This window comes from Misgurnus anguillicaudatus, chromosome 3 (genome assembly GCF_027580225.2).
Source record: "Misgurnus anguillicaudatus chromosome 3, ASM2758022v2, whole genome shotgun sequence".
Taxonomy (NCBI): domain Eukaryota; kingdom Metazoa; phylum Chordata; class Actinopteri; order Cypriniformes; family Cobitidae; genus Misgurnus; species Misgurnus anguillicaudatus.
The window spans coordinates 27,819,477-27,844,262 of record NC_073339.2 but is presented as its reverse complement, the minus strand read 5'-3'; the positions used below and the strand labels follow the sequence as shown (position 1 = coordinate 27,844,262).

Here is a 24,786-nt window from a genome sequence, read left to right as displayed (position 1 = left end):
TGTTGTTTACATTGTTATTTGTGATTTGTTTAGCAGATTTATTGCATTCTGCAGAGAAGGAGGACTGGCGTTTTGGGAAAAGGGAGAAAAGATGACAGAATAACATGGCAGATCCTTTGCTTAAAATTAAGAATTTCTTTTTTTTCATTCTGACCAGATACAATATTGATTTTGACAATTTAAAAAAACAAACTTTTTTTTTACTAACCATGCACAAACATAATTTACTTAAAAATACAAACATGTACATATATGTTATTCACGCATTATTGTAGCACATTGTTATGTGATATTAGCTATTAATATGTTTAAGCAACTGAAAAAAGGCTAAATGTAAGAGAATGTCAAAACTTCTCGAGGGCCCCAAAACTTCACCCTCAAACCCCAGAGGGTTAACTTTCTATCCTCCTCCTTCTGCTTACTCTCATTTATATGCCCATACTGTATGTAACTTCCCATGTGGTGTGCGGTGATATGACGAACAATCAAAAGCCTAAATCACAATTGTCTTTCCAAAAATACATTGAGAAAACCTGTCAAAACTATTTGATTGCAGTACGATGCCACATGGACTAAAGGTATGAGGACTAAAAGTGTGTTTGTGTACGCTTGCAGATGATAGTATGTGTCCCCCTGCCTCCTGTCTCAAGAGATGGGAGAGACCGATCAGAGCAAAAATCTGCTCCGGTAATTTTCCAGTAGAGAGACAGTGATTACTGTGTGCCTCTCCTGCGGCCCACATGAAGTTTCCTCTTCACTGGCTTAGCATATTTGTCTGTGTGTTTAGGAAAGGGCATTAAACGTTTGCCGCTCTCTTCAGTAACCAGCTGATTGGTTGTGGGCCTCAGTGGAGCAGTAGCAGATCTGAGCAGAAAACTTATTTGGACCCAATGCACAAAACACACTCAGTAACTTATCAGCAGTGGCATTGAGAACACTGAGAGTCCCAGTATGTCTAGGGTTAGATTAGAAGAGTTTGTCATGTTCTCTGAAAAGAGGGATGATGGGAAGGTGTGGTGCTTGTAGGTGTGCCTGCGTTCATTCTTGTCAGGACAGGAATGGCATTAGGGGCCTGTGCAGTGGCAAACCCTAAGTGTCAGTGCTGTGACAGATTGAGCCTAATTTGCTCCAAACATTTTGAGAGAGAGAGAGAGAGAGAGAGAGAGAGAGAGAGAGAGAGAGAGAGAGAGAGAGAGAGAGAGAGAGAAAATGGACAGCAGCTCTGCTTTCTATTTTTAAAGCACATCCCAGGCTATATTTCAATATTTCCTAAATAAATTCAACAATCAGATACCAGAATGAGTTTAAGGGAACATTTCTTTAAGATGTTTTAACATTTAACAATAATACAAACAAGCACATGTTAAAGTATACAGACATTTTGAATGAATGAATGAATGAATTATGTCTATAGAGGGGAGATTTATGTCAGAAGTTGAATATCAGCAGAATTAAATGTTGAAAGGCACATATCAGCTGATTTTTCTTCTTCTTTACTGCTGAAGGCACCAAAATGTCTCTACATGTTGGAAATTTAATCAAACCACATCAATCAGGACACTCATTCCTATAGTACTCCACCTCTTTTTTTCATACACCTTGTCTGCTCTTTGCTTCTGCATGCAAGTCTTTATTTTATTGCAGTCCTTTTGTCACTTTTGTGGCCTGCAAAAACTCCATAAATATTTTTTGAATAAATGTTACATTTTTGGCACCAATTAAATATCAAAAGAGGGTTCAAAAGTTCACTTTTATTAGCTTTAAACCCTCCATTCAATCTCAGTTGCTTATCAGTAATATATAGACCACAGAAGACCCCCCCCCCACACACACACACACACACACACACACACACACACACACACACACACACACACACACACACACACACACACACACACACACACACACACACACACAATCTATTCGTAATGCATTATAATTATTATCTGCTGAGTCTTGGCTCTGTAAAATGAGTTTTCCTGGACTCCATTAAAAGCAGTGCTTGTCATTCCCTTGGGTCAGATTTGCATGTGCTGCTGCAATGTTCCTCAAATGGAAGATGTCCTTCCTCTATTCTCCTCCCCCAACCTCATCTGGGACAATGAGTGTACATATAACATTTTACAGAGACCCTTCTCTGCTTCACTGCTGTCCCGCCTCTCTCCTGTTTTGCCTCCCCAGCCGCTCCTGGTCCAATCATCAGAGTAGGGGAAGAATATTGCGAATGACACCTCCAAATCTGCTGTAAATAGCGGATAATTTGATTGACATCTGGAAGGCTGTCACAGGCCCGTGTAGACTGGCAAGCAGTTAGTTGAGTACAGAAAAAGGCAGCTTTCCAAGTAAATCACTTTTGGTCCACTGGGGCCTGTAGAAAATTATAATTACTTGTCATTTCCCTCAGTACAATTTCACCAGTACTGCATGCAGTGGCATCTCATTTAAAGTGAGGCTGTCCCCTAAAAATTCACATTCCATTACAGGTCAAACAAGAAAATGCCTCAATGTGTGAACATATTAAAATTCACTGACACACTATGGATTTTCAGCCCATTCTTTGTGTATAAATAGCAAGCCTTTTGAAAAGTTGTACACTTAATACCACACATCTTTTTGTGTCATTTAATATATTGTTTTCTACATTTTTACATTTTTTTTATCATTATCACTTTTGGTTAGGTAAAATGACATCATTACCCAAACCCTAATTCTAACCCCAACTCCAAGCAACCAAGGTTTAAAAATAGACACACACACACACACACACACACACACATGCACACACGCACGCACACACACACAAAAACCCTGAAAAACCTGAATGACATCCTATAACCCAAATCTAACCCCAACCTCAAAGGACAATGGTTTAAAAATAGAAAAAAATTATGAAACCAATATATAAAATGACAAGAAAAGATGTGTGGTATTAATTGAATGGGAAAGACTGGCGTATTAAATGCACACAAAATCTGACGTATGTATTTCACGACTTTTCAAAAGGTGCTATTTATTTGCAAGTCATGAGAATGCGTTGCAAAATATTTTGCAAAATTAAGATAAAAAGAGATTAAAGAGTAAAACATCAGATTAAATAGAAAGTATAGAATAAAAACAACCCAATTTTTACTTTCACTTTTGTATTATTTTATTTTCAAAGTCAAATAGTTTCCTTAACAAATTTTAAAGTGTTTGTAAACATTTGGGCCCTCTTAGGACATGTATTATCAAACAATGAGTTTATTAAATTTATTAAATAAATTTATTATTAAAAAATATTATTAAAACATTATATAAAATAAGAAAACAATCATATTAAAGTCTGTAATTCAAAATTCAAAAGTACACATTATGCCAAAAATGTCATTGTGCTCAGCAGTGTGGATTCAGACACGTTTTAACATGTTTCATTTTCTTCTCAAAACTGAAGTGTGAATTTTTTTATGTTCCCCCAAAAGGTCTCTAAACACTGTGGCTCTGTAGCATGCTCTGTTCATTAGCACTATTAGCTTAAGCATCAGATAGGGCATGGGGCAAGGATTGTCTTGGGAACCTGTATGAAATCAATTATCATTTTTGTCATTCTGTTTAGTATTATAGAATTGACACACTTTAGCTGTACATTAAGTATGGAGACATGACTGTCAATATAATGGTGTTATAGATGAGTTTCAAGCAAAGAAGTCTATGTTGTCAATATATAATGCACAAAAACTTTCATTAATGCATGTAATCTCTGAATAGTATGTCCAACACAATGTACATCTGTCTTTTGTATGTTCTTTTTTACTTTTTATTGTTTTGGAAAACTGTGGTTTGTGTACACGTTGCAAAGATGGAACTGATTTCTGTTTACAGTTGTCTTATGGTTGTAGATTTGGACTGAACCCCAATCTCTGAACCAAATTCAAAGTGGCCATAACCCATTTTTCAAATCATGCACTCTTTTTGCAAAACTCTTATCACAAACTTCTCACTAAAACATTTTCTTTAAGCAGATGTCCTGGGTGTTGTGTTTTCCATTTTTTAAGGTAGTGTCTAATGGATGCTCTAGGACTAAACAGCATGACCTTTTAGTTATAAGTTAAATCATGTAAAGTTGAGGGTTGGGTTTAAGGATTATATTTATGTAAAAGTCAAAGAAAGCCTTTTGTGTATAATACTTAACACTGTTGTTTCTCCTTTTCCCCCATCATCTGATCCCCTGATCTACTTCACTTCTGCTGTCACAGGGAAGTATCTTCAGTTTCCCTTTACAGAGAGGTAAGTGACAGAATCTTACAGTGCAGGTTACACAGAAGTTTGTGTTTGTGATGTGGGACTGTGCCAGTAGCAGTGCCCTAGGCGAGCAGGTGCAACACTCTGGGCAATTAAACGCTTGTGTAACATAAGTCAATTCAGCTGAACATGTGAGTGTCAAGTCTAAGCAGTGTATGTGCTGTATGTGTGTGCGTGCGTGTGTGTGTGTGTACCTGGTAATTATCACGTTGTGGGGACCAATTGTCCCCACAAAGATAGGAATACCAGTGTTTTTGTGACCTTGTGGGGATATTTTGATGTCCCCATGAGGAAAAAAGCTTATAAATCAAACGGAATGATGTTTCTTGAAAATGTGAAGTAGTAGAAGGGTTTCTGTGATGGTTAGGGTTAGGGAATGGGGTAGGTTAGGGGAATAGAATATACAGTTTGTACGGTATAAAATGCATTACGTCTATGGAATGTCCCCACAAAACAGGAAAACCAGTGTGTGTGTGTGTGCGTGCGTGCGTGTGTGTGTGCATGTGTGTCTATGTTCATAAGAAAAAAACTATATTAGCATGACAGCATGTGTAAAATCATTGTTTGTTGTAATTGTAACTGAACTAAATGGCAGAGTAATAGGGGTCAAGTATGAAAGACTTGCTAGTTATGTAATGTTTAAATGACTCCCAGTGGGGAAGTATGTGCTCTTGTCTCCCTCTTCCTGCATCTTGTCTTTTCCTCAGTATTTCAGTGTTTTAATAAGATGTTTTGCATGACAAATAATGGTTATATTTATTTTGTCACAGAATGACTGATGAGAACCACTGTTAAATAATGAATGAAAAACTGTGCAGAATAAATTAATATAATAAAATAAAATATTGTTAAGCTCAGGCCAGAAGTAACACAGTGTAGTGCCCTGGTGACCACATTTAAAATGCCCCCCAATAAAAAAAAAAACCCTCTAGTCATTCAGGTCTAACTTTTTGAGCATTATAGCCACTGACAGAAAATTTTAAGAGCTCAAGATGAAAATTTAGAGCGCACCTTAAATCAGCCTGCAATTATTCACATTTTTCCCAAAATAACTGCATTACTGAAAAATATTAAATGGACTTAACTTTATACAGTTGCTGCACATGTCATTTTGCACAAATAATGACATTTTCAAAATAGAAAGTTATGAACCAAAGAATCATACAACCCCGTTGACTAATTTTAGGCATAAGATATACAATATACATACATATGTATACATATACAGTAAGTTATATCCAGATAGCATTGTAATTAGATGAGTGACATGGCAACTTACTTGTATCCTTTACATGTTTCTCGTCTTCTATCCAGTTTTCCTTAACTGTGCAGTGATGTCTAAGGCCTTAATTTCATATATAATATTTTTTATGTTAATATAGGCTAAAAGTTCTTTCTCATCTCTGCAATGTCTAAATAAACCATGCATGCGTCTTCTTGCGGTTTTGAGTGAGATATGTTGACCTTACCTGGGCTGCGTAGACCCATCGGTAGATTCAACTGATCGCATGGTGACATGAAACGATTGATGCAACATGCAAATCTGCGGTTAAAACGTTTTTGCATTCCTTACTGTTGTCACATGGGTGCCATGCACATGCTGGCGCTGTGTCGCAGTCTTGAGCCCTTGGTGGTGCGCCCCATTGCCTGTTGCCCCAGGGCACTCGCCCAATCCTGTCTATGGATAATCCGGCCCCCTGGCCCTGGTTAAGCTATAAGTTAAGGGAAAAAAACATGAATTTTAGTACCCTTAAACAACAAGCACAAACACTATCTATAAAAATAGACTGATAACATGTAGAGGAGTCGAAAAAGAAGATGTTTTGAAGGACTGCAAACAAAGAATGACACACACACACAAACACACACATGCACACACTGCAAAATGAGTGGGAAAGCATGAGATGGCAGAGCAGTTGCTGCTCTTGTTATTCCATTAGTTATCCATCGCAGCACGGTTGGCTAAAGAAGCGGCCCTAATGGCTCCTCAGCAATAATTACTATCTTTCTGTACTCGTTTTATTCAGAGGATATATTTGCACTCCAACAACCTATAAACACCAGGCATCCTTGGGTTGTCTGAGTACTACCGCAGCTAGACTCTGTGGCCGGTTGCATAAAACTTAAAGACTAGTCTTAAAAGTTAGTCATGAATTTTTTTCTTCAAGACTGATCATAACTGTTTTAAGTATGTTACATAGAAAGGTAGATTGGTCTAATTTAAATCCAAATAATAAGACTGATCAGCCCTAACTAATTGTTAGTCCGAATCATTCTTAAGATGCAGTCTTAACGTCATGGCTATGTTTATGCAACTGGCCACTGGTCTTTATTTTTTACCTTTGTCAACTTTTTTTCTCTGTGTCTGTTTCTCTCTGTCTTGTTTCACTCTCTTGCTCATCTTTATTCTGATCCACCTACGAAAAAAAAACTAAAATAAGAGGTTATACTGTGGTGTTCAATTCAATTTAATTTAAATTTTACTTATATAGCGCTTTCACAATTGTTTAATTGTTTTAAAGTGGCTTTACATTAATAAAAGCAGGAGAAAACATAAAAATCGGTGGATAACATAAGAAGCAGAGTACAGCGGCTAAGATTAAACCGTAGTAGCGAGCGTAGTAAAAATATAACGTATACAAGAGAGTTCTAGGTTAAGCTAATGTCATCTGACTCTCTAGGGGTTGAAAAAACCCTAGGAGAAAAATCCCCTTGACTTTTTAGTCAGGAGGAAAAGTCCTAGGAAGGAAAAACCCTTGAGAGAGAGAAGGAGACAGACATATCCTTCTATAGAGGAAATATATATATACACACGATTAAGTAGATTAAATGGGCATCACGTTGCAGAAAGGCCAGTAGATCAGTGGTGTGATGAGTTTCACGGCAGCAGAAACTGGTTCTGTAAGTCCTCATGTTTGATTATGGCAGTATATGGCAGAATCATACAGTATGGTGATGTCATTCAAACGTACTACCTCAATGTGACAGTCCCACATGGGTTTCTGACCCTATCATAGATGCTGCTGCAGCAATCATGCTCAAATATCACAACAAAACACAATATACTTTAAATAATCTATCTATAAGAACATCATGGAAGCAATATGAAAAATTGATATGCAAGTTTGTGCAAAGGCAGAACATTTGCAAAGAGATACATGACAAGAACACTACCCTTAAAAATACGATAAGTGCATGTGTGACAAGTCCAAAGACAAATCACACATATCTTTGATTGTATCACAGCACATTAGACAGTTATAGATAGCTGTTATACCAGCCAAATAATAGTGAGCTGATCAAGGTATTGAACCTGCCACTCCCTGCCATACCCAATTGACGCCCCTGCATACCACACCAACTAGCTGCTTATTAAGTTATTGTTTCTGTATCATGCGCATTTTCTGTCGCTGGGGTGGTACCCTCAAAGGTTCATTTTTGTACCTTTATGAGTATACAACACATTAAAATGTTGTACCTTTCGGGGTACAATATTATATTCTGAAGACCTATTGCGTACTTAAGGAACAATTTTGTACCAGTTAAATTTTAGGGGTACAAAACTGTACCTTTAAAATGTACACAATAGATCCTTAGGCTTAAGGTACAGTAATAAACTCAAAAAGGTACAAAATTGTATTATGTTTAGTATACTTGTAAAGGTACAAAATTAAACATTAGGTTACCACCCCATTGACAGAAAAGGTACGGTTTTAAACCTTTTTTAACACTGTGTCATTAGGCTGGACACCTCTTTCATGTACTCTATGTCTCATCAACTCCAAGTGATATGGCCTATAACAATAAACAGTCAACAGCTAATTTAATAATGAAATTGCTTTTAAAGGCCTCAGTACACAACTGTGAGAGCATCCAGTATTCATGTGTGCCTTAGAGGTGATATTCCTAATGCCAAAAACATGATCTGATAAAAAAGTGCAGTCCCAGTTCACACAATTTGTCTATTAGTTTTGATGGAATAACTGTGCTATTTAAAGTTTAGATATAATGAATAACATTCTAAAATGTTTAGAATTGCCAAATGATTGCTATTAATATTGTGTTATCTGTCGATTTATTTAGTCTATAAGCAAATTGTTTTTCAAAGCTTTTAGTAATGTTTGGAGAGCTATTGGCCTATCATCCTTTAAGCCAGACACAGAACCCCTCTTTGGCATGGGAGTTAGTTGTCTTAAAACTAATTATAATGACTTTAATTTATATATTAAATGACTTAGATATATTAAAAATTTTGAATACTTTTTTAAGTAGAATTTAATTTTTTAATTCTGAAACCTTTTAGACCATTGAGACTCCATTGGTATCAATCACCTGCTCAAACAAGAAATCCTAGAAACTAAGGCTAATTGTTTCTCTCTTGATGGAAGTGAGGGTCTGTGTCAGGCTTCTTCTGAAGAGACAGGTCTGAAATCACAACTCCACTTTGAACGTGAACATGAGCTCTTTTTCTCTATTTCTACAAGCACACAGATATATCCATGACATTGCCCAACAGAACATAAAAGAAGATATTTTAAAGAATGCAATTTCTTTACAGTAGAAGACTTGACTGAATGAAGATAAAAATATTGCTCCATACAATCAAAAAATTCTTCAAAATATCATATTTTGCTTTTTGCTGAAGAAAGTTATACAGGCCTGGAATATCATGATTAAATTATTAAAACAACGTAAATTTGAGAATCAAGAAATTAATGGTAACACTTTACAGCTGTCCCTGAACTATCAGGCTCTTTACACACTCACCTACAACTATCGGCAGGGATTAAACTGGTATTTGTTATGTGGGGGGGGGGTCAGAGGGGTAAGCAACTGGTTTGTTTCAGTGACATGCTGGGTCTCTATGAGGGACCATGCGGCTATTAAATCATACTTCACTTATGAATACATATTTCTTCTTTCTTTATGCCATTCCAGAATCTACAGCTATATTCATGGCAAGAACAAGTTAATCAATACAAGTTTTATTCAGACAAGTTGATCCATACACAGGTTGGGGGGGGCAATTTTCCATCTCCAATCTGCCTAACTTGCATGTTTTTGGCCTGTGGGAGGAAACCGGAGTAAACCCACGCTGACACAGGGAGAACATGCAAACTCCACACAGAAAGGCCACCTGACCTAGCCGGGGCTCGAACCGGGGACCTTCTTGCTGTGATGCAACAGTGCTACCCACTGAGCCACCGTGTTTTAAATACATATTTAAAAGCATGCATACGTGTTCATACTAATGTGAAATACATACCAATACATCTTAAGTTAGTAATGCATACATATACACTTGTGAATAACTTGCATGTAAACTTGATGCACAAATACACATATAAACACTCGCATATACAGTACATATAAACTTGATGCACGCATACACATAAAAACATTAGCACATACATATAAACTCTGTCCTTGCATAAACACCTATTAACACTTGCATATACATATAAACTTTCATTTTAAAAGGAAGTCATTTCAGTATTAACGGATGGCATTTTAGTATAAAAGGGAGTCTCAATAAAGGGGAGGAGTTGTGGTGACGCAGCTACCATGGAGTAAGCAGGTGCACAGCTAATATGCAACTTAATTTAACAACAGCACTAATTTACCATTTGAGCTGATGCATTTGATGTAAAGAACACGACCCAACCTGCACTTGCAAATCACGCTGTTATTAAAAACTGTTTCCAGACACAGCATGGACACAAACAGGCACAGGACCATTTAACTCGCTCGTCTGTGGCGCACATACCGCAAACTCTTTATTTTATTTATCTGTATGTCCTTATTTTAGACATAGAGATATGATTTATACATAATTTAAAATGTTAAAGTGTCTAGTTTTTTGTGTCCACTCCCAATAAAAACAGAATGTTATTCTTTTCGCAAAATTAAGAAAATAAACCTGATGCGTGCTTTGTTCTCTCTCCCTCAGAGAGGGAGTCTCCCTGAGTTCCTTTCAGAAATGCGTCTTTAATTAACTGTAACTTAACGAATACTTGTCATACAAACAAATGATAAATGTCTACATAATGCTTGTAATGTCTTTTAAATTATGTAAGTCAAATCGAAAACAAATATTCTCATTCGGTGTTAACTGTATAAGAAGAGGGAGACTTTCTCCTGTTACCTCATTATCTGAAATGAGCTGAGATTGCCCACACCCATGCTGCATTGATAGTAAAAGAGCAGAGATGATCCATATGCATTGCTCATGCCTCCTGCAATCAATGGACACACAATCCCTAATCCAGTCTCTCCATTCATTGCTGTATTGAGTTGTTTTATCCGAGTGCAGCAAACATGACATCTAAATTCTTATATGCTTACATGTGTGTGACTCTGAAAGTTCTCTCCAGACGCGAGTCATTACTTTCTGCTTCTGTCAGACAGTACGCACAAAGGCCACACGCATGCACAAACACACGAGGCATCATATTTTACACGCTTGTGGTGTTCTTATACAAGACGTGATTGCAAACTGGACATCTAAAATCTTGTTTATTTGCACAGCAAATCTCTGCACAGCAAGTTCCACGCACAATCACACGCCTGGCCAGGCATTCCTTGGCCAAACAGTACTTTTACCAAGTTCAATAAAAACTCAATACACTACATCCTTTAATCAATTTAACATGATTTACTATAGTATTTGTAGCCAAAATCATGGTTGGGATTCACCCCTTTATGATGCACTATGGTCCGATTTCGATTCAGTTCAACACAATGTCATTCAATGCAGTATGATGCAATAAAAAATGAAGATGCTAAGCAAATTATTATGGTACAGATAGTTTCAACACACTGAATTTGTGCATGAGCATCAGAAGCATTGTAAATACTTTAAGACTACACTGTAAAAAATGCTGCATTAGTTTTTTTGTTTAATTAACTCAGATTAACAAGTCATTTCAACTTACCATTATTTATGTATATAATTACATTCTATTGAAATATTTGGTTATAAATTTACTAGTATACCTTATGGAAACCATGGTTTTACCACAGAAAAGTAGTTTCCTCTCACATTCTTGCATATGGCTGTTCTAAGCAAAAAGTGTATTGGAAATTCTAAATCAATATATTGCCTAATGTGAATGAGTAGGCAGAATTATATTTACAACATTTTGGAGGAAAAAACTCTAGATCTCTCTGATCTTCTGAAAACATGTTTAGTATGGGTTTTTTGGACATATATCAGTGACTTAAAATTTTTGCTTTTTCAAAAACCATGCATTAACATTTTTCTCTCAAAAATACAAACATGTACATACATGTTGCTCACATAATATTGTAGCCCAGTTTGTGCTGTACACAGTGTTATGAGACTTTTGCCATTATTGTTTTTAAGCAACTGAAAAAAGCACTACAAATGTCAGTGCAGGTCAAAACTGCTCAAGAATGCAAAATCAGCCGAGAACCCAGAGGATTAAAAAGCACCTGGCTATCAGCGTGTACGGGATGGATGAAAATGGTCTTGGCTCTTAGACCCGCAGCCTGCCTGTGTCATTCTACCCTAACCCGCACTGCAAATGACAAGTTAATATTATTCAACCTTTTACACAAAATTTTTACGGCTCACCCGCTGGATAGAGGGAGTCCGGTAAATTCAATCAGTAAGAATGCAATAGATCGCAATAGCAGTTCGGACACTGTGGAAATATTAAATGTTTATTAAAACCCGTATGATGAACCATAGCCATACAATTATGAGTCTGCTATGCAGCAAAGAGTACAGGTACAAATTAAACAGAACGGTCAGAGGAGACAAATTGAGGCGTTTTGTGAGGAGAACAGGACAGAAGTCTTGGTGAGAGATCAGTGTTTATAGATACATACACTAACGAGATGTAACACTGTTCTCATATCACAAAATTGTACAGATTATTATCATATGTCATGCAATAGCAAAGATAGTATTGATACTTAAGGAATAAGCATAATGTCACACTCGTTAATATCCCTCCAAACTTATGTGATGTGAAACAGCTGTTTTTCATCACCGCAGGAGAGGCCAGCTGTCTGAACACATATGTGCTACAGGCCAGGCCAGCAGAAATTAGTATGTTTAGGGCAGAGATTATTATAGACTATTACTAATTTATTTAATACAATAATTAAGTTGCCTATAGGTCATGACTACCTAAGTCACACTTTTTGATGACATTTGTCAATATTTAATCAATCAATTGATATTTTGTCCCCATCTCGAGACAAATCCACTACAAACATAGGCAAGTTATCCGCTGGGCCTATGGCATTCTGGACAGGCAAATCAGGAAGCGCTTACCTGCATGTGTTGTGTCAGCCATTAGAGGACAGTTTCCAGAGGAAGGAGGACTTTATAAAGGGTTAAAATACCCCCATTTCGGTGACAATCAATAACCAATAATCACAAACTATCTTACTGTATAAAAACTTGTTTATAAGTTTAGATCAGATACCAAGCAGATCTACAAAGTAATGCACAGATAATAGCACCAAGCTAACGTTGCTTGCCATGTCTTCCTCATACAGTACTTATAAACACACCACATGACAATAAACTATGAGTTAGCTATGCAAACAAAGTAAATAAGCTGTATACTATTTGCAAACTAAGATTATCAGTTAGTTAAAGAAGAAGAAACTTGATTGAAGTTATTATGTTCAGATTTGGTAGTTAGCAAATGTTAAAAACAAGACTTATGCCTGGCTTACCCCGATTTTCCCCTCCTGAGAATCAGAGAGAAAATTGGGTCATGGACCTCCATCGGCTTTGAAGTTCAGCCCAGATTATCCTGTAATGTGAGACATTTAAAAATCTAAATTTACACCTTCTAATATCATCTCAAGCTAATTGGGGGCTTTTCATCACCGAAATGAGGTGTTTTGTAAGGTTCCTCTCCTGTCTCATCCGGATCCAATGCAACCCTTCATGATTGTAGTGGACGCCTCTCATACAGCAGTAAAGGAGCTGTCCTTTCTTAGCAGCAGGGGAACCCTTCGACCCTTCATCCATGGGCCTTCTACTCAAGGAAGTTTAACATGGTGTAGAAGAACTATGATTTAGGCAACCGGGAGCTACTGGCTATTACTCTAGCTTTGTGGAGTCATTACACAGATCACAAGAATCTTCAATACCTCAGAGAAGCCAAACAACTTAATTCTCATCAAGCAAGGTGGGCTTTGTTCTTAACACGCTTAACTCTTATCTCTTATCGTCAAGGTTCCAAGAACCAAAAAGCCAGTGCATGCTATCACCTTCACTCCCCTGAGAAAGAATGCTCCTGAAATCCTGCCTCATCCGCAATTCAATGGAGTCCTGAGAATGCCATCTCTGACGACCCAGGAAATACTCCGCCGGGTTGCCCTTCTACTCATTGGTTTGTAACTTTTCCAGAGGCACTGGTCACCCTGACGTTAATTAAACCCTTTTACTGCTAAAACATAGCTTCCGGTGGCACAACATGGCCCAAGACCTGCCTGCCTCCAAAGGTAACACTTGTATATTTATTATTGTGGATTGTTTCACAAAATCAATTATTCTTATTCTCCTCAAGGGATTACAACAAATCCAATGCACAGATGGAGAGAAAGATCCAGAAAGTCACCCAATTCCTCCATTGGATAACAACCTTCCATGTTCCCTCCCAAACGGTTGGTTGTCACTGGCCAGACTGAGGCGATCAAGTAGCAAAAATACTATATATTACATACTATACTATATTGGAAAAGATGGGTTTTAATTGTTTTTTTGAATGTTGCAAGACATATGGCTGACCAGATTGCAATAAGGTGGTCATTCCACTAGCAGTGAGAAGTGAAGGAAAATGAGCGGGAACGTGATTTAGTGCCCCTTTGTGAAGGAAACACAAGGTGCCACTCATTTGCTGAACATAAGGTTCTGGGTGGGGTGTAGGAAAGTATGAAGGTGTGAAAGTATACCAGTGCAGTTCCAATGAAAGTTCTCTAGGTGTGTAGTAGCGACTTGTACCTGATATGGGCTTCAATCGGTAGGCAGTGGAGAGAGATGAAGAGCAGCGTTACATGAGCCCTTTGGGCTCCTGGAAGATAAGCTTAGCTGCTGAGTTTCGAACCACTTGGAGCGGTTTAATTGACCATACAGGAAGGCCAGCAAGAAGAGCATTGCAGTAGTCTATGGCCTGAATCAGAAGTTGTGCAGCATGTTCTGTAAGAAAATGCCATATCTTCCTGATATTGTATAACGCAAAATGGCATGATCACCCTTGTCTTTGCAATGTTATAAGAGAAGTACAGTTTGTTATCAAAGACTACACCAAGGTTTCTTGCAGTTTTGCAAAGAGAAATGGTTGTGTTGCCAAGTTGAATGGATGTCATGTTGTAGCGTGGGTTCTGCCAGAAAAACAAGCAGCTCCGTCTTAGCAAGGTTCGGCTGGAGGTGATGTTTCTTCATCCAAGCTGATATGTTTTTAAAGAAGGCTGTAATAGGTGCTGCTATGGTGGGATCATCAGGGTGAAATGAGAAGATCTGGGGGTCATCAGCATAGCAGTGGTAGGAGAAGCCATGTGCCTGTATGATAGGTTTCAAGGATGTTATGTAGATGTAGAAAAGGAGTGGTCCAAGCCACCAAGACCCCAGTGACCATCTGTTGAGCTGTGGAGCGTGCACTCTTCCACGACACCCTGAAGGATCTCTCGGAGAGATAAGATTTGAACAATTGGAGGGGAGTACTTGTAATCCCTAGCGATTATAGGGTGGCAAGTAGGATCTGATGATTGACTGTGTCAAATGCTTTAGATTGGTCTGGGAAAATCTGAACATAGGATTTGGATTCTGCCTTAGGTAGCCATAATGCTACTGTGATCACTAACATTCCTTTTTCGATGGAGAGGTTGCATTTGAAGCTTAACTGCTTGTCATTGAGTATGTCGCTCTGAGATAGAAAGGAGGGTACCTGGTTAAAAACAGCTCCCTCAAGTGTTTTCACAATAAACACAAAAGAAGTGAGATGGGTCTGTAACTGTCAGTGAGAGAGGGGTTTAACGCGCTTTTTTAAGCGGTGGTGTGATGAGGGCATGCTTGAAATTGGATGGAAATGTCCCAGTAAGCAGGGAGGTGTTGATGATATGTGTAAGTGCTGGTGTGAGCGTGTCTGAAATAGCCTGTAATAAATGGAAGGGGATTGGGTCAAGGTGGCATGTGGTGGGGTGGGTGGAGAGAAGCTTAACTCATTCCCCGCCAGCCTTATTTTGAAAAGTTCTCCGCCTGTGTCATGAATCCGGGATGATCAGTAGTGGGTGTGTGTGTGTGTGTATGTTTGTTTATTTACCTGTTGGTGATGGATCCTCTCGTGTGCACTCACTCCTCCCACTTGTTTCACTAATTATCCTCCAGGCGTGTCTCGTTTTTCTGCCTTTCTATTTATAGCCCTTTTGTCCTGTCTTTGTCACGTGCTCATTGTCAGATGATCTCTGTCACGCTCGCTGTCCAGGGTTCCAGCTCGTTTGTCTCTGCTTTTCCTCTCTATTCTCGCTCCAGGTTCAGTCACCGGCGTCTGAGGGTTTTCTCCGCTCCGGATTCTGTCATCCTGTGTTTCGGCTGTGGAATAGTTTTGTATGCACTTTGATCCTGTTCTCCGGCACTACAGGTTCGCTTCGCCTTTAAGCGGTACACCTGTATTCCCGGTTTTCCTGCTGAGACTCCTGTTCCATCCACGAGTGGATTACATCATTTGGATTATCGATCCTGTTCCCCGGCATTACAGGTTTGCTTCGCCTTCAAGTGGTACACCTGTCTTCCCGGCTTTCCTGCCGAGACTCCTGTTCCATCCGCGAGTGAATTACGTCGTTGGATTTATTCCTTCAGTGTGTGGACTACGTCAAGGTGCTGAGTGTGTTTTCTACCGTGGACTGTGGAGTGATCTATCTGCGCTCTTTGCTCTCTTCTTTTCTAAATAAACTGTTATGGTTTACTCGCAAGAGACTCTGACCCTTGTGTTTTCCTGACAAATGAGCACGTCAGAAATGGAGTCTGCGAGCACTAAGAGTCTAGATCCGGTGCAGACTGCACTAATCCAACAGGGGGCGATTATCGACCAGCATTCATCACTTCTGAGTGCAGCCTCTCGAGACTTTCGTCTTCTCTCTGACCGGCTTACTGAGCTTACCAATTGCCTGGATCAGATCACTCAACCGCTCGGAGAACATCATCCCTCCGGTTCCAGCGGAACATTCCCCAGAGCAGAATCTGAACCACACGCGGCTACTCCACCTACCTTCGACGGCGACCCTAACACCTGCCGGGCCTTCCTTCAGCAATGCTCCCTGGTCTTCGCTCTCCAACCTCTGAAGTTTTCATCTGCTGTTTTCAAGGTAGCGTTTCTGCTGACGCTGCTGACCGGGAGAGCGAGGGACTGGGGAATGGCTGTTTGGAAGGCTAAGGCCCTGTGCACGGCTTCGTTGGAGACCCTCAAGGAGGAGATGTTGAGACTTTTTGATCGATCCATTCAAGGAGACATGGCAGCCGCGGAGTTGGTGAGACTTCTACAGCGTGGTTCCTCTGTCACAGATTATGCCATCTCTTTTAAAACCCTAGCAGTCACCAGCGGATGGAATGATGCTGGGTTACGGTCTCAGTTCCTTGAGGGTCTCAACCCGGACATCCAGGACGAGGTCGCTGCACGGGATCCACCCAGGTCACTGGAAGCCGCTATCGACATGGCATTAAGGATCTAAAATCGCCAACATCAACGAGATCTCCTTCGGTCGTTCTGCAGAGCTTCACTACTGCTGCCTGAGGTTTCGCCACCATCTCCATCTCTTCAGTCGTCGGAACCCAAGGAACCCATGCAGCTCGGTAAGCTCCGCCTTACCAGCAGAGAGAGGCAACGTCGACCGGTAAATAGGTTATGCCTCTACTGCGGTAAGGCAGGGCATCTTGCTGCTTCGTGCCCTTTAAAAGGGGTTGCCCACCGATAGACCTGGGAGTATCGATGGGCATTTCATCATTCAAGTCTCCCGCTAACTGTATCTCTGTTAACCACACCTTAATGCCTGTTATTGTAAGTTTTACCTCTTTTAACTTCCATTCACAGGCACTGTTAGATTCCGGTGCGGTGACGAGCTTTTTGGATGCCAGGTTGGCTGAATCCTGGGGTATTCCTGCTAATCCTTTAATCTCCTCTCTCTGCCTGGACATTAAAGGGACAGCACATGGCAGAGATCACCCATCGCACACCCCCTGTGAAGTTGTTTGTTTCTGGCAATCATCGTGAGGATATTGAATTCTATTTATTAGAATCATCTCAAACAGAGTCCTGCACGGGTCCATTTTTGGAGACCCGTTCCCGTCCATACCCGCAAAGTTCAGCACCAGATCCGACCCGTCACCCGTGCTAATATCAAAATTTAATCCGCACCCGCCCGGACCCGTTAATATTTGGCCCGTTACCCGACCCGTACCCGCATAAATCACACACGCTAAAATCATTCCAATTAAAGTGCTTTATTTTTTTATCTCGTACCTCTCTCAACATCACAACAGCGTCATGAATAGGCTAATGAAACAGGCTAAAGTGCGCTCTGTTTTGTGTCATTTAAGTAGCCTATCGGCACAAATGGAACCTGATAACTATACACAAATAGACATATTAATAAAAAAACAAGAAAAAGAACAACCTACCTACACTAAGAGAAGACTTTCAGCTTCCGGCTATCAACAGCAAAACTTTATGCCAGAGTCCTGCAACGCTCGCTCCAACTAGGCTATGAGAAGAATCAACAAAGGTCGCGCACTGTCGCGGTAGTGACGTGATGGGTCAAATGTCATATGTTGCCCGGGTAATGGTAATTAGGGCGTGCACACCAAAGCTTTTACCCCCGCGTCCGTTTTTCAAATAAGCTGGCGGTCAGCAATTTTTCTGCGCTCGCCGCTGAGCGTCGAGAGTTGAAAGAGATTCAAGTTTGGGTGAAATGCTCCGCTCGTCAATGTCAGTTCTCACACGGCCGTCCAATCACAGTGGAGAAGGGGCGGGACAAGTATCACAACAACCAACCGGCTCACAGCTTAAGTATCACAGCTAAAAAGCGCTTGGCTAAAAAACAGCCGTGTTTAAAAGTTTGGTGTGCACATCCTTAGACATACAAATTTTGCACATATTTCATTTGCACTACTACCCGCCCGCACAGAGTTAATTATCCGCCCGCGGCCCCGCCCGTGAATTTTAGGAGACACGTTTAAGACACTTTTATGCTCGTTGCAGGACTCTGATCTCAAACACCCATCATTTTAGGACATGATTGGTTAACTAAACATAATCCTCACGTTGATTGGCAGAACAACATTGTCTTGTCTTGGAAAGATTCGTGTCATGTTTCTTGTCTCGGTCCTGCTTCTTCTTTGTCTGTTTTTTCTACCCTACAGACTCCCGCTGCTGATCTTTCAGGGGAGTATTCCGATCTGCACCAGGTGTTCAGTAAGGCTCGGGCTACCTCCCTACCTCCTCATCGGTCGTATGATTGTGTAATCCATCTCCTTCCCGGTACTTTTCCGCCTAAGGGTCAAGTCTTTTCCCTTTCTAAACCAGAGAGAGAGAGAGGCTATGGATAAGTACATTAATGCTGGTCTCATTCGCCGCTCCTCGTCTCCAGCTGGTGCTGGTGTTTTCTTTGTGAAAAAGAAGGATGGGTCTCTTCGTCCGTGCATTGACTATAGAGGGCTTAATGACATTACTGTTAAAGGGCGTGTTGCCGGTTAACCACCACTGTCGATTAATGGGTACATAAATCACTCAAGATATGTAAATCATTTTTAAAATGTCTCAAAAATGGTCTTAAAGACCATGTTTTTTTTACGCAATTTGGCGATGAAGTCACGTTGGAGAGAAGTGGAGAAAGCCTCAGCCAGAGCCATAGAGATAGATGAGACATTTATTTCTGTTTAATACTTGCGTATATAATTTGGAAATCATATATACATCGTAGGAAATATATAATGTGGTATACTGCAAAGTTACCATGCTAATTATTATTTATGATATATGTGGAGATAAATAAAACTTCACAAATCTGCTGATTTGATCCATTCATGTCCTGACCACCAGGCTAGAGATTTTTAAACATCCTCAATCCACACTTACTAGTCTATCAAATAATATCTAAAATATATTGTTTTGTGAAATAAAAGGATGCTTATATTGTTTATGCGATCATAATGATCATTTTATACGTAGAAGCAGCGGTCAGCAGCTGCAGCACACTCGGATCCGACTGCATACATACTGTAATAAACAGGCGTTCGGCGGCTTTTTACATCAAATGATGTCAAAGGCTATGCCCATTTGAGGAGGAACCGCTCATTGATCACCATATTTTTATAAATCCTGTACATGGTTGGACCTGCCGAACAGGCTGAGCACTTTTATATACTTTGTTGAGCAGAGAGGCTGCACAGTTTGACCAGCGGGATGCGGGAACCGGCCGCACATCGCGCCGCCAGACGGTGTTGCTAATATAACTCGAAATGTATAATTATCATCAGACCGGCCCACCGGGAAAGTCCCGACTCTCCCGATTGTCACTCCACTACAGGCTGTAAGGAAGTGAGTCCGTTTTGATCGCTGGTCGACCCCGCGAACAGATGTGACGTGCCTCACCTGACATGCTGTTTGTGCTGAAGATGACATAAAGTTACACCCATTTCAGGCAGGATCATAGACCCCCTCAAGCCAGCACGCACGAGTATGTTAATTTTTGTTTACATTCTACACGAAGTTATGCTAACGTTATGCTATCTGGCTGTCTGCCTATCTCTCTATACTAGCCTATCCATCTGTCTATCTGTCTATCTATCTATCTATCTATCTATCTATCTATCTATCTATCTATCTATCTATCTATCTATCTATCTATCTATCTATCTATCTATCTATAATCTGCGCTATCAGAACTGTACTTTACTCGTCTCTCTATAGTCACTCTCAATGGTCTCAATGCGGCTTTGGTAAATTCTCTCCCCAGCGTGACGTCATACAGTGCGTTGTGGGGGAAAGGAGAATCATTGCAAACCGCTGTACTTTTTCGTATTATATTCTGTTTTGTGATACCAAACAACATAAAATACAATGGATAACAGTTTAAATGTTTATTATCAACAAGCAAATTGCACAAATTGGTTGAAAAATTTAACCTGCAACACGCCCTTTAAGAATAAGTACCCCTTACCGTTAATGTCTTCGGCTTTCGAGTTATTACAAGGAGCATGCGTATTTACCAAATTAGATCTGCGTAACGCTTATCATTTGGTACGTATCAAGGAGGGCGATGAGTGGAAGACAGCATTTAATACACCTTCGGGACACTGGGAATATTGCATTCTGCCATTCGTCCTTTGTAACGCTCCAGCTGTTTTTCAAACTATGGTCAATGAAGTGCTGGGAGACATGATTAATAATTTTGTCTTTGTGTATCTCAATGACATCATCTTTTCACCCTCTATGCAGATACACACCCAGCATGTTCGGCAAGTTTTACAATGGCTTTTAGAGAACCAGCTTTTTGTCAAGGCGGAGAAGTGCGAATTCCACGGAGAGTCAGTTTCGTTTCGCCATTGCCGAGGGAGAGATTCGCCTTGATCCTGCTAAAGTTAAAGCAGTTGCTGAATGGCCAGTGCCCGACACTCGTAAGGAGCTTCAGCGATTTCTGGGTTTCGCCAACTTTTACCAGCGATTCATCAGAAATTTTGATCAGATCGCTAAACCTCTTACCGCTCTCACTTCCTCTAAAGTGCAATTTCGCTGGGATGGAGAGGCTCAGGAAGCCTTTGATGAATTAAAGTCCCGTTTCATTTCTGCTCCTGTTCTCTCTATTCCTGATCCAAGAAATCAATTTATAGTGGAAGTAGATGCATCTGATGTCGAGGTAGGCGCCGTTTTATCTCAGCGGTCGTCCGTTGACGGGAAAGTGCATCCGTGCGCTTTTTTTTCTCACCGGTTAAACCCAGCGGAACAATATTATAACATTGGTAATAGGGAGCTGCTGGCGGTCAGACTTGCACTGGGTGAGTGGCGTCGCTGGTTGGAGGGAACCTCGGAGCCCTTTCTGGTCTGGATGGATCATAAGAATTTAAAATATATCAGTTCAGCCAAAAAGGTTAACATCTAGAGAGGCTGGGCACTTTTCTTTGACCGTTTTAACTTTACCCTCTCGTACCGGCCTGGTTCTAAGAATATTAAACCTGACACGCTCTCCTGTCTGTTCGATTCCTCTGAATCTGGGCGGATCGAAACCATTCTCCCCAAGGGGAGGGTGATCGGTGCCCTCGTTTGGGGAGTCGAGCAGCAGGTGAGAGAGGCCGGCCGAGAGGGCGAAGTGCCAGATGGGTGTCCAGCGGGTCGTCTATAGGTTCCTGAGCATGTCATCCGGTGGGGTCACGAATCTAGGATTGTCGGTCATCCAGGAATTTGGAGAACGTTGGATACCGTCCGTCAATGTTTTTGGTGGCCTTCGATGGCTACGGACATCAGACAGTTTGTATTAACCTGTTCAGTCTGTGCTCGTAATAAAGCATCTAATCAACCTCCTGTTGGTCTGCTTAAATCTTTGCCTGTCCCCTCCCGCCCCTGGTCTCATATAGCCCTTGATTTCGTCACCGGCTTACCGGCGTCTGATGGTAACACTGTCGTTCTGACTGTGGTGGATCGTTTCTCTAAAGTGGTTCATTTCATTCCCTTACCTAAACTTCCTTCTGCCAAGGAGATGGCTCAGGTTCTGATTAACAACGTTTTTCGGTTGCATGGTCTTCCGACTGACGTAGTATCAGATAGGGGTCCTCAGTTCATCTCTCATTTTTGGCAGGAGTTTTGTAGACAGATCGGCGCTACAGCCAGCTTGTCTTCTGGTTATCATCCACAGACTAACGGGCAATGTGAACGGGCTAATCAGGATCTCGGTCGAATGCTCCGCTGTCTGTCGTCTCAGTACCCTAATTCTTGGTGTCAACAGCTCCCGTGGGTTGAGTATTCGCATAATTCTCTTCCTGTCGCCTCTACTAATTTATCCCCGTTTGAGTTATCGATTGGCTATCAACCTCCACTTTTCCCATCACAAGAACCCGATGCAGCGGTTCCATCTGCTTTAGCTTTCATTCGTAGATGCAAACGCACCTGGAAAAAAGCTAAAACACTTTTATTACAGACCTCCTGACGGACCAAAGCTGAAGCTGACCGCTGCCGGTGACCTCCACCCCATTACATTTGTGGACAGAGAGTATGGCTTTCCACCAAGGATTTGTCCCTCCGTGAGCCTTCTCGTAAGCTGGCTCTGCGTTTCATTGGGCCATACACTATTGTTAAGGTCGTCAGTCCGGTAGCAGTGAAGCTTAAGTTACAACCCACTCTTGGTCGGGTTCACCCTGTTTTTCATGTATCCAGACAGAGGAGAGAGTTTAAAGGTTTTTTACAGCAGCCATCTTGGATGCATTAATTACCTTGGTGGTGAATAAGGATATTTTAGCTGTGTGACAGTAGCAGAGAAAACTGGGGGAAGTGACTGGTAGTGACAGAGGTCGGCCCGACTGTTAGACTTGTGCCATTTTGATTTCAGCAGCCCAGAGTGTAGTCTGTTGCTCGCTAAAAATATCAGACAGCCATGGGCAAGAGGGAGTAGCACTGGATGACAGAGGACAAAGAGTATCTAAACATGATGTTAGAATAGAGCATAAGGTGTCAGTGGCAGCATCAGCATCTAAAGACAGAAAGTAAAATGGAAGAGAAGATGCTACCTCAGCGGAGAGGGTATTAGGGGAGAGAGAGAGAGAGAGAGAGAGAAAGAGAGAGAGAGAGAGAGAGACAGCGAAGGTTACGCCTGAAATTAACTGGAGGCGGCGTGGGTGTGAGGAATGACCTTAATGTTGTCCGTGGTGCTGGTGTAGATAAGATCAAGTTGGTTTCCTGATCTGTGAGTGGCAGCGGTAGTGAGGCGAGTTAGGTTAAATGAGGAGGTGAGCGTGTGGAAGTCCACAGCATAGGACTTCTCCAGATGGAAGTTAAGGTCCCCAAGTATTATAAGAGGGGTGCCATCTTCAAGGAATTTGGAGAGCAACATATCCACCTCTATATATTTCAGAAGTGGACCTGAAGGGCGATAAACTACAACAATGAAGTTGAGTAGGAGAGTTGATGTTAACAGCATGGTATTCAAATGTGTTATTTGTGCATAGTGAAGTGAGTGGAGTGTACCTCCAGCTATTGTTAATGTGCAAACCTGTGCCTCATCCCCAACCTGATTAATGAGGAAAGTGAAAGAAAGAGTAGTTTGAGGAAAGGGCAACGGTTGAGGCAGAGTCCTCTGGACAAATCCATGTCTCAGTCAAAGATAGGATGTTGAAGGCCGACTGCATGGCAAAGTCATTGATGAAGTCTGATTTGTTGACGGCAGACTGGCCGTTCCAGAGTCCCACAGAAAAAGACAAAGGTGTTGGAGGTGAGTTGTGGATTGGTCACACGATGGAGTGAGTACATCTTGTCTTGTTTTTAAAATGTGGGCGTTGTCTGTTGTGAATGACAAGAATATACTGAAAACACATTTTAGTTGAAAGTAGGAAATGTAAATATAATGTAAAAAATAAAGTATACAATACCCAAGAGCCTTGTCGGTGTCCTTGCTCGGAGGAGTCGCCATTTAGCAGTGCCACTTCCATGTTCACATTGTGAAGTATTGTCAGTGCACCTGCATATTGAGCATTCATAAAGTATTAACATTTTCATTGTCATAGTTTATTGTTTATGTTTCTTGTTTTGGCCCAACCTATTATAGTCACAGAAAATTTGATCACTGTATCTGTGACCATGTCACGGAATTCAGCTTTTTTTCCGTGATGGGACCACGGATGTCTTTTCCATGTCACTCCCACGTGTCATTTTATGTATTGTTTTCTCATTGTTTTTTCATATTTTTTTACCATTGTCGCTTGAGGTTAGGGTTAGAATCACTTTCTGTTACATTTTCATACATCCTAACCATGTATGTTGATCCTAATCAAATCTCAAATAATACAGTTTTTACAGAATTTGTAGGCAGAAAAATCACTTTAATAAGGCTACGCAAACTCTTTTTACTGCTTTGAGACCAAGGGGTTACTCCAAAAGATTTCTATGTTTGATTAAGGCAGAGACATTGCCGGAACTACGGGAGGGAAGGGCTAGACAAATGGTGCCGGAGCCCAAAGAGGTCATCCCGTTAATTACAAAATTTTCTGAAACAGCAAAAGTGTTAAATACTGCTATAAAGAATAACTTTGAGCAGATTCAACTAAATTCAATTCAATTCAATTCAATTTTATTTATATAGCGCTTTTCACAATTTGAGATTGTTTCAAAGCAGCTTTACAATAATGGAAGCAGTGGAAAGCATAGAAAAACGACAGATAGCACAACATAATACACGATAGCAAAAGCAGCTAAATTTGCTGCGGCTATGAATCAACATTATAAGCGTGCATATTGCTAATGTAACTTAAAGAAGAGGGTG

General features: G+C 40.6%; 1 protein-coding gene across 5 annotated transcripts in view; it reads left to right on the top strand.

The window, feature by feature from the left end:
• The window catches only part of bnc2 (basonuclin zinc finger protein 2), a 384,791-nt gene that overhangs the window by 135,713 nt on the left and 224,292 nt on the right, over positions 1 to 24,786 (top strand). For all 5 annotated transcript variants that reach the window (XM_055205284.2, XM_055205285.2, XM_055205283.2 and 2 more), the window contains one exon: positions 4,236 to 4,266. In XM_055205284.2, coding sequence (XP_055061259.2) covers positions 4,236 to 4,266 — 31 coding nt within the window. The remainder of the gene's footprint in view (positions 1 to 4,235; positions 4,267 to 24,786) is intronic.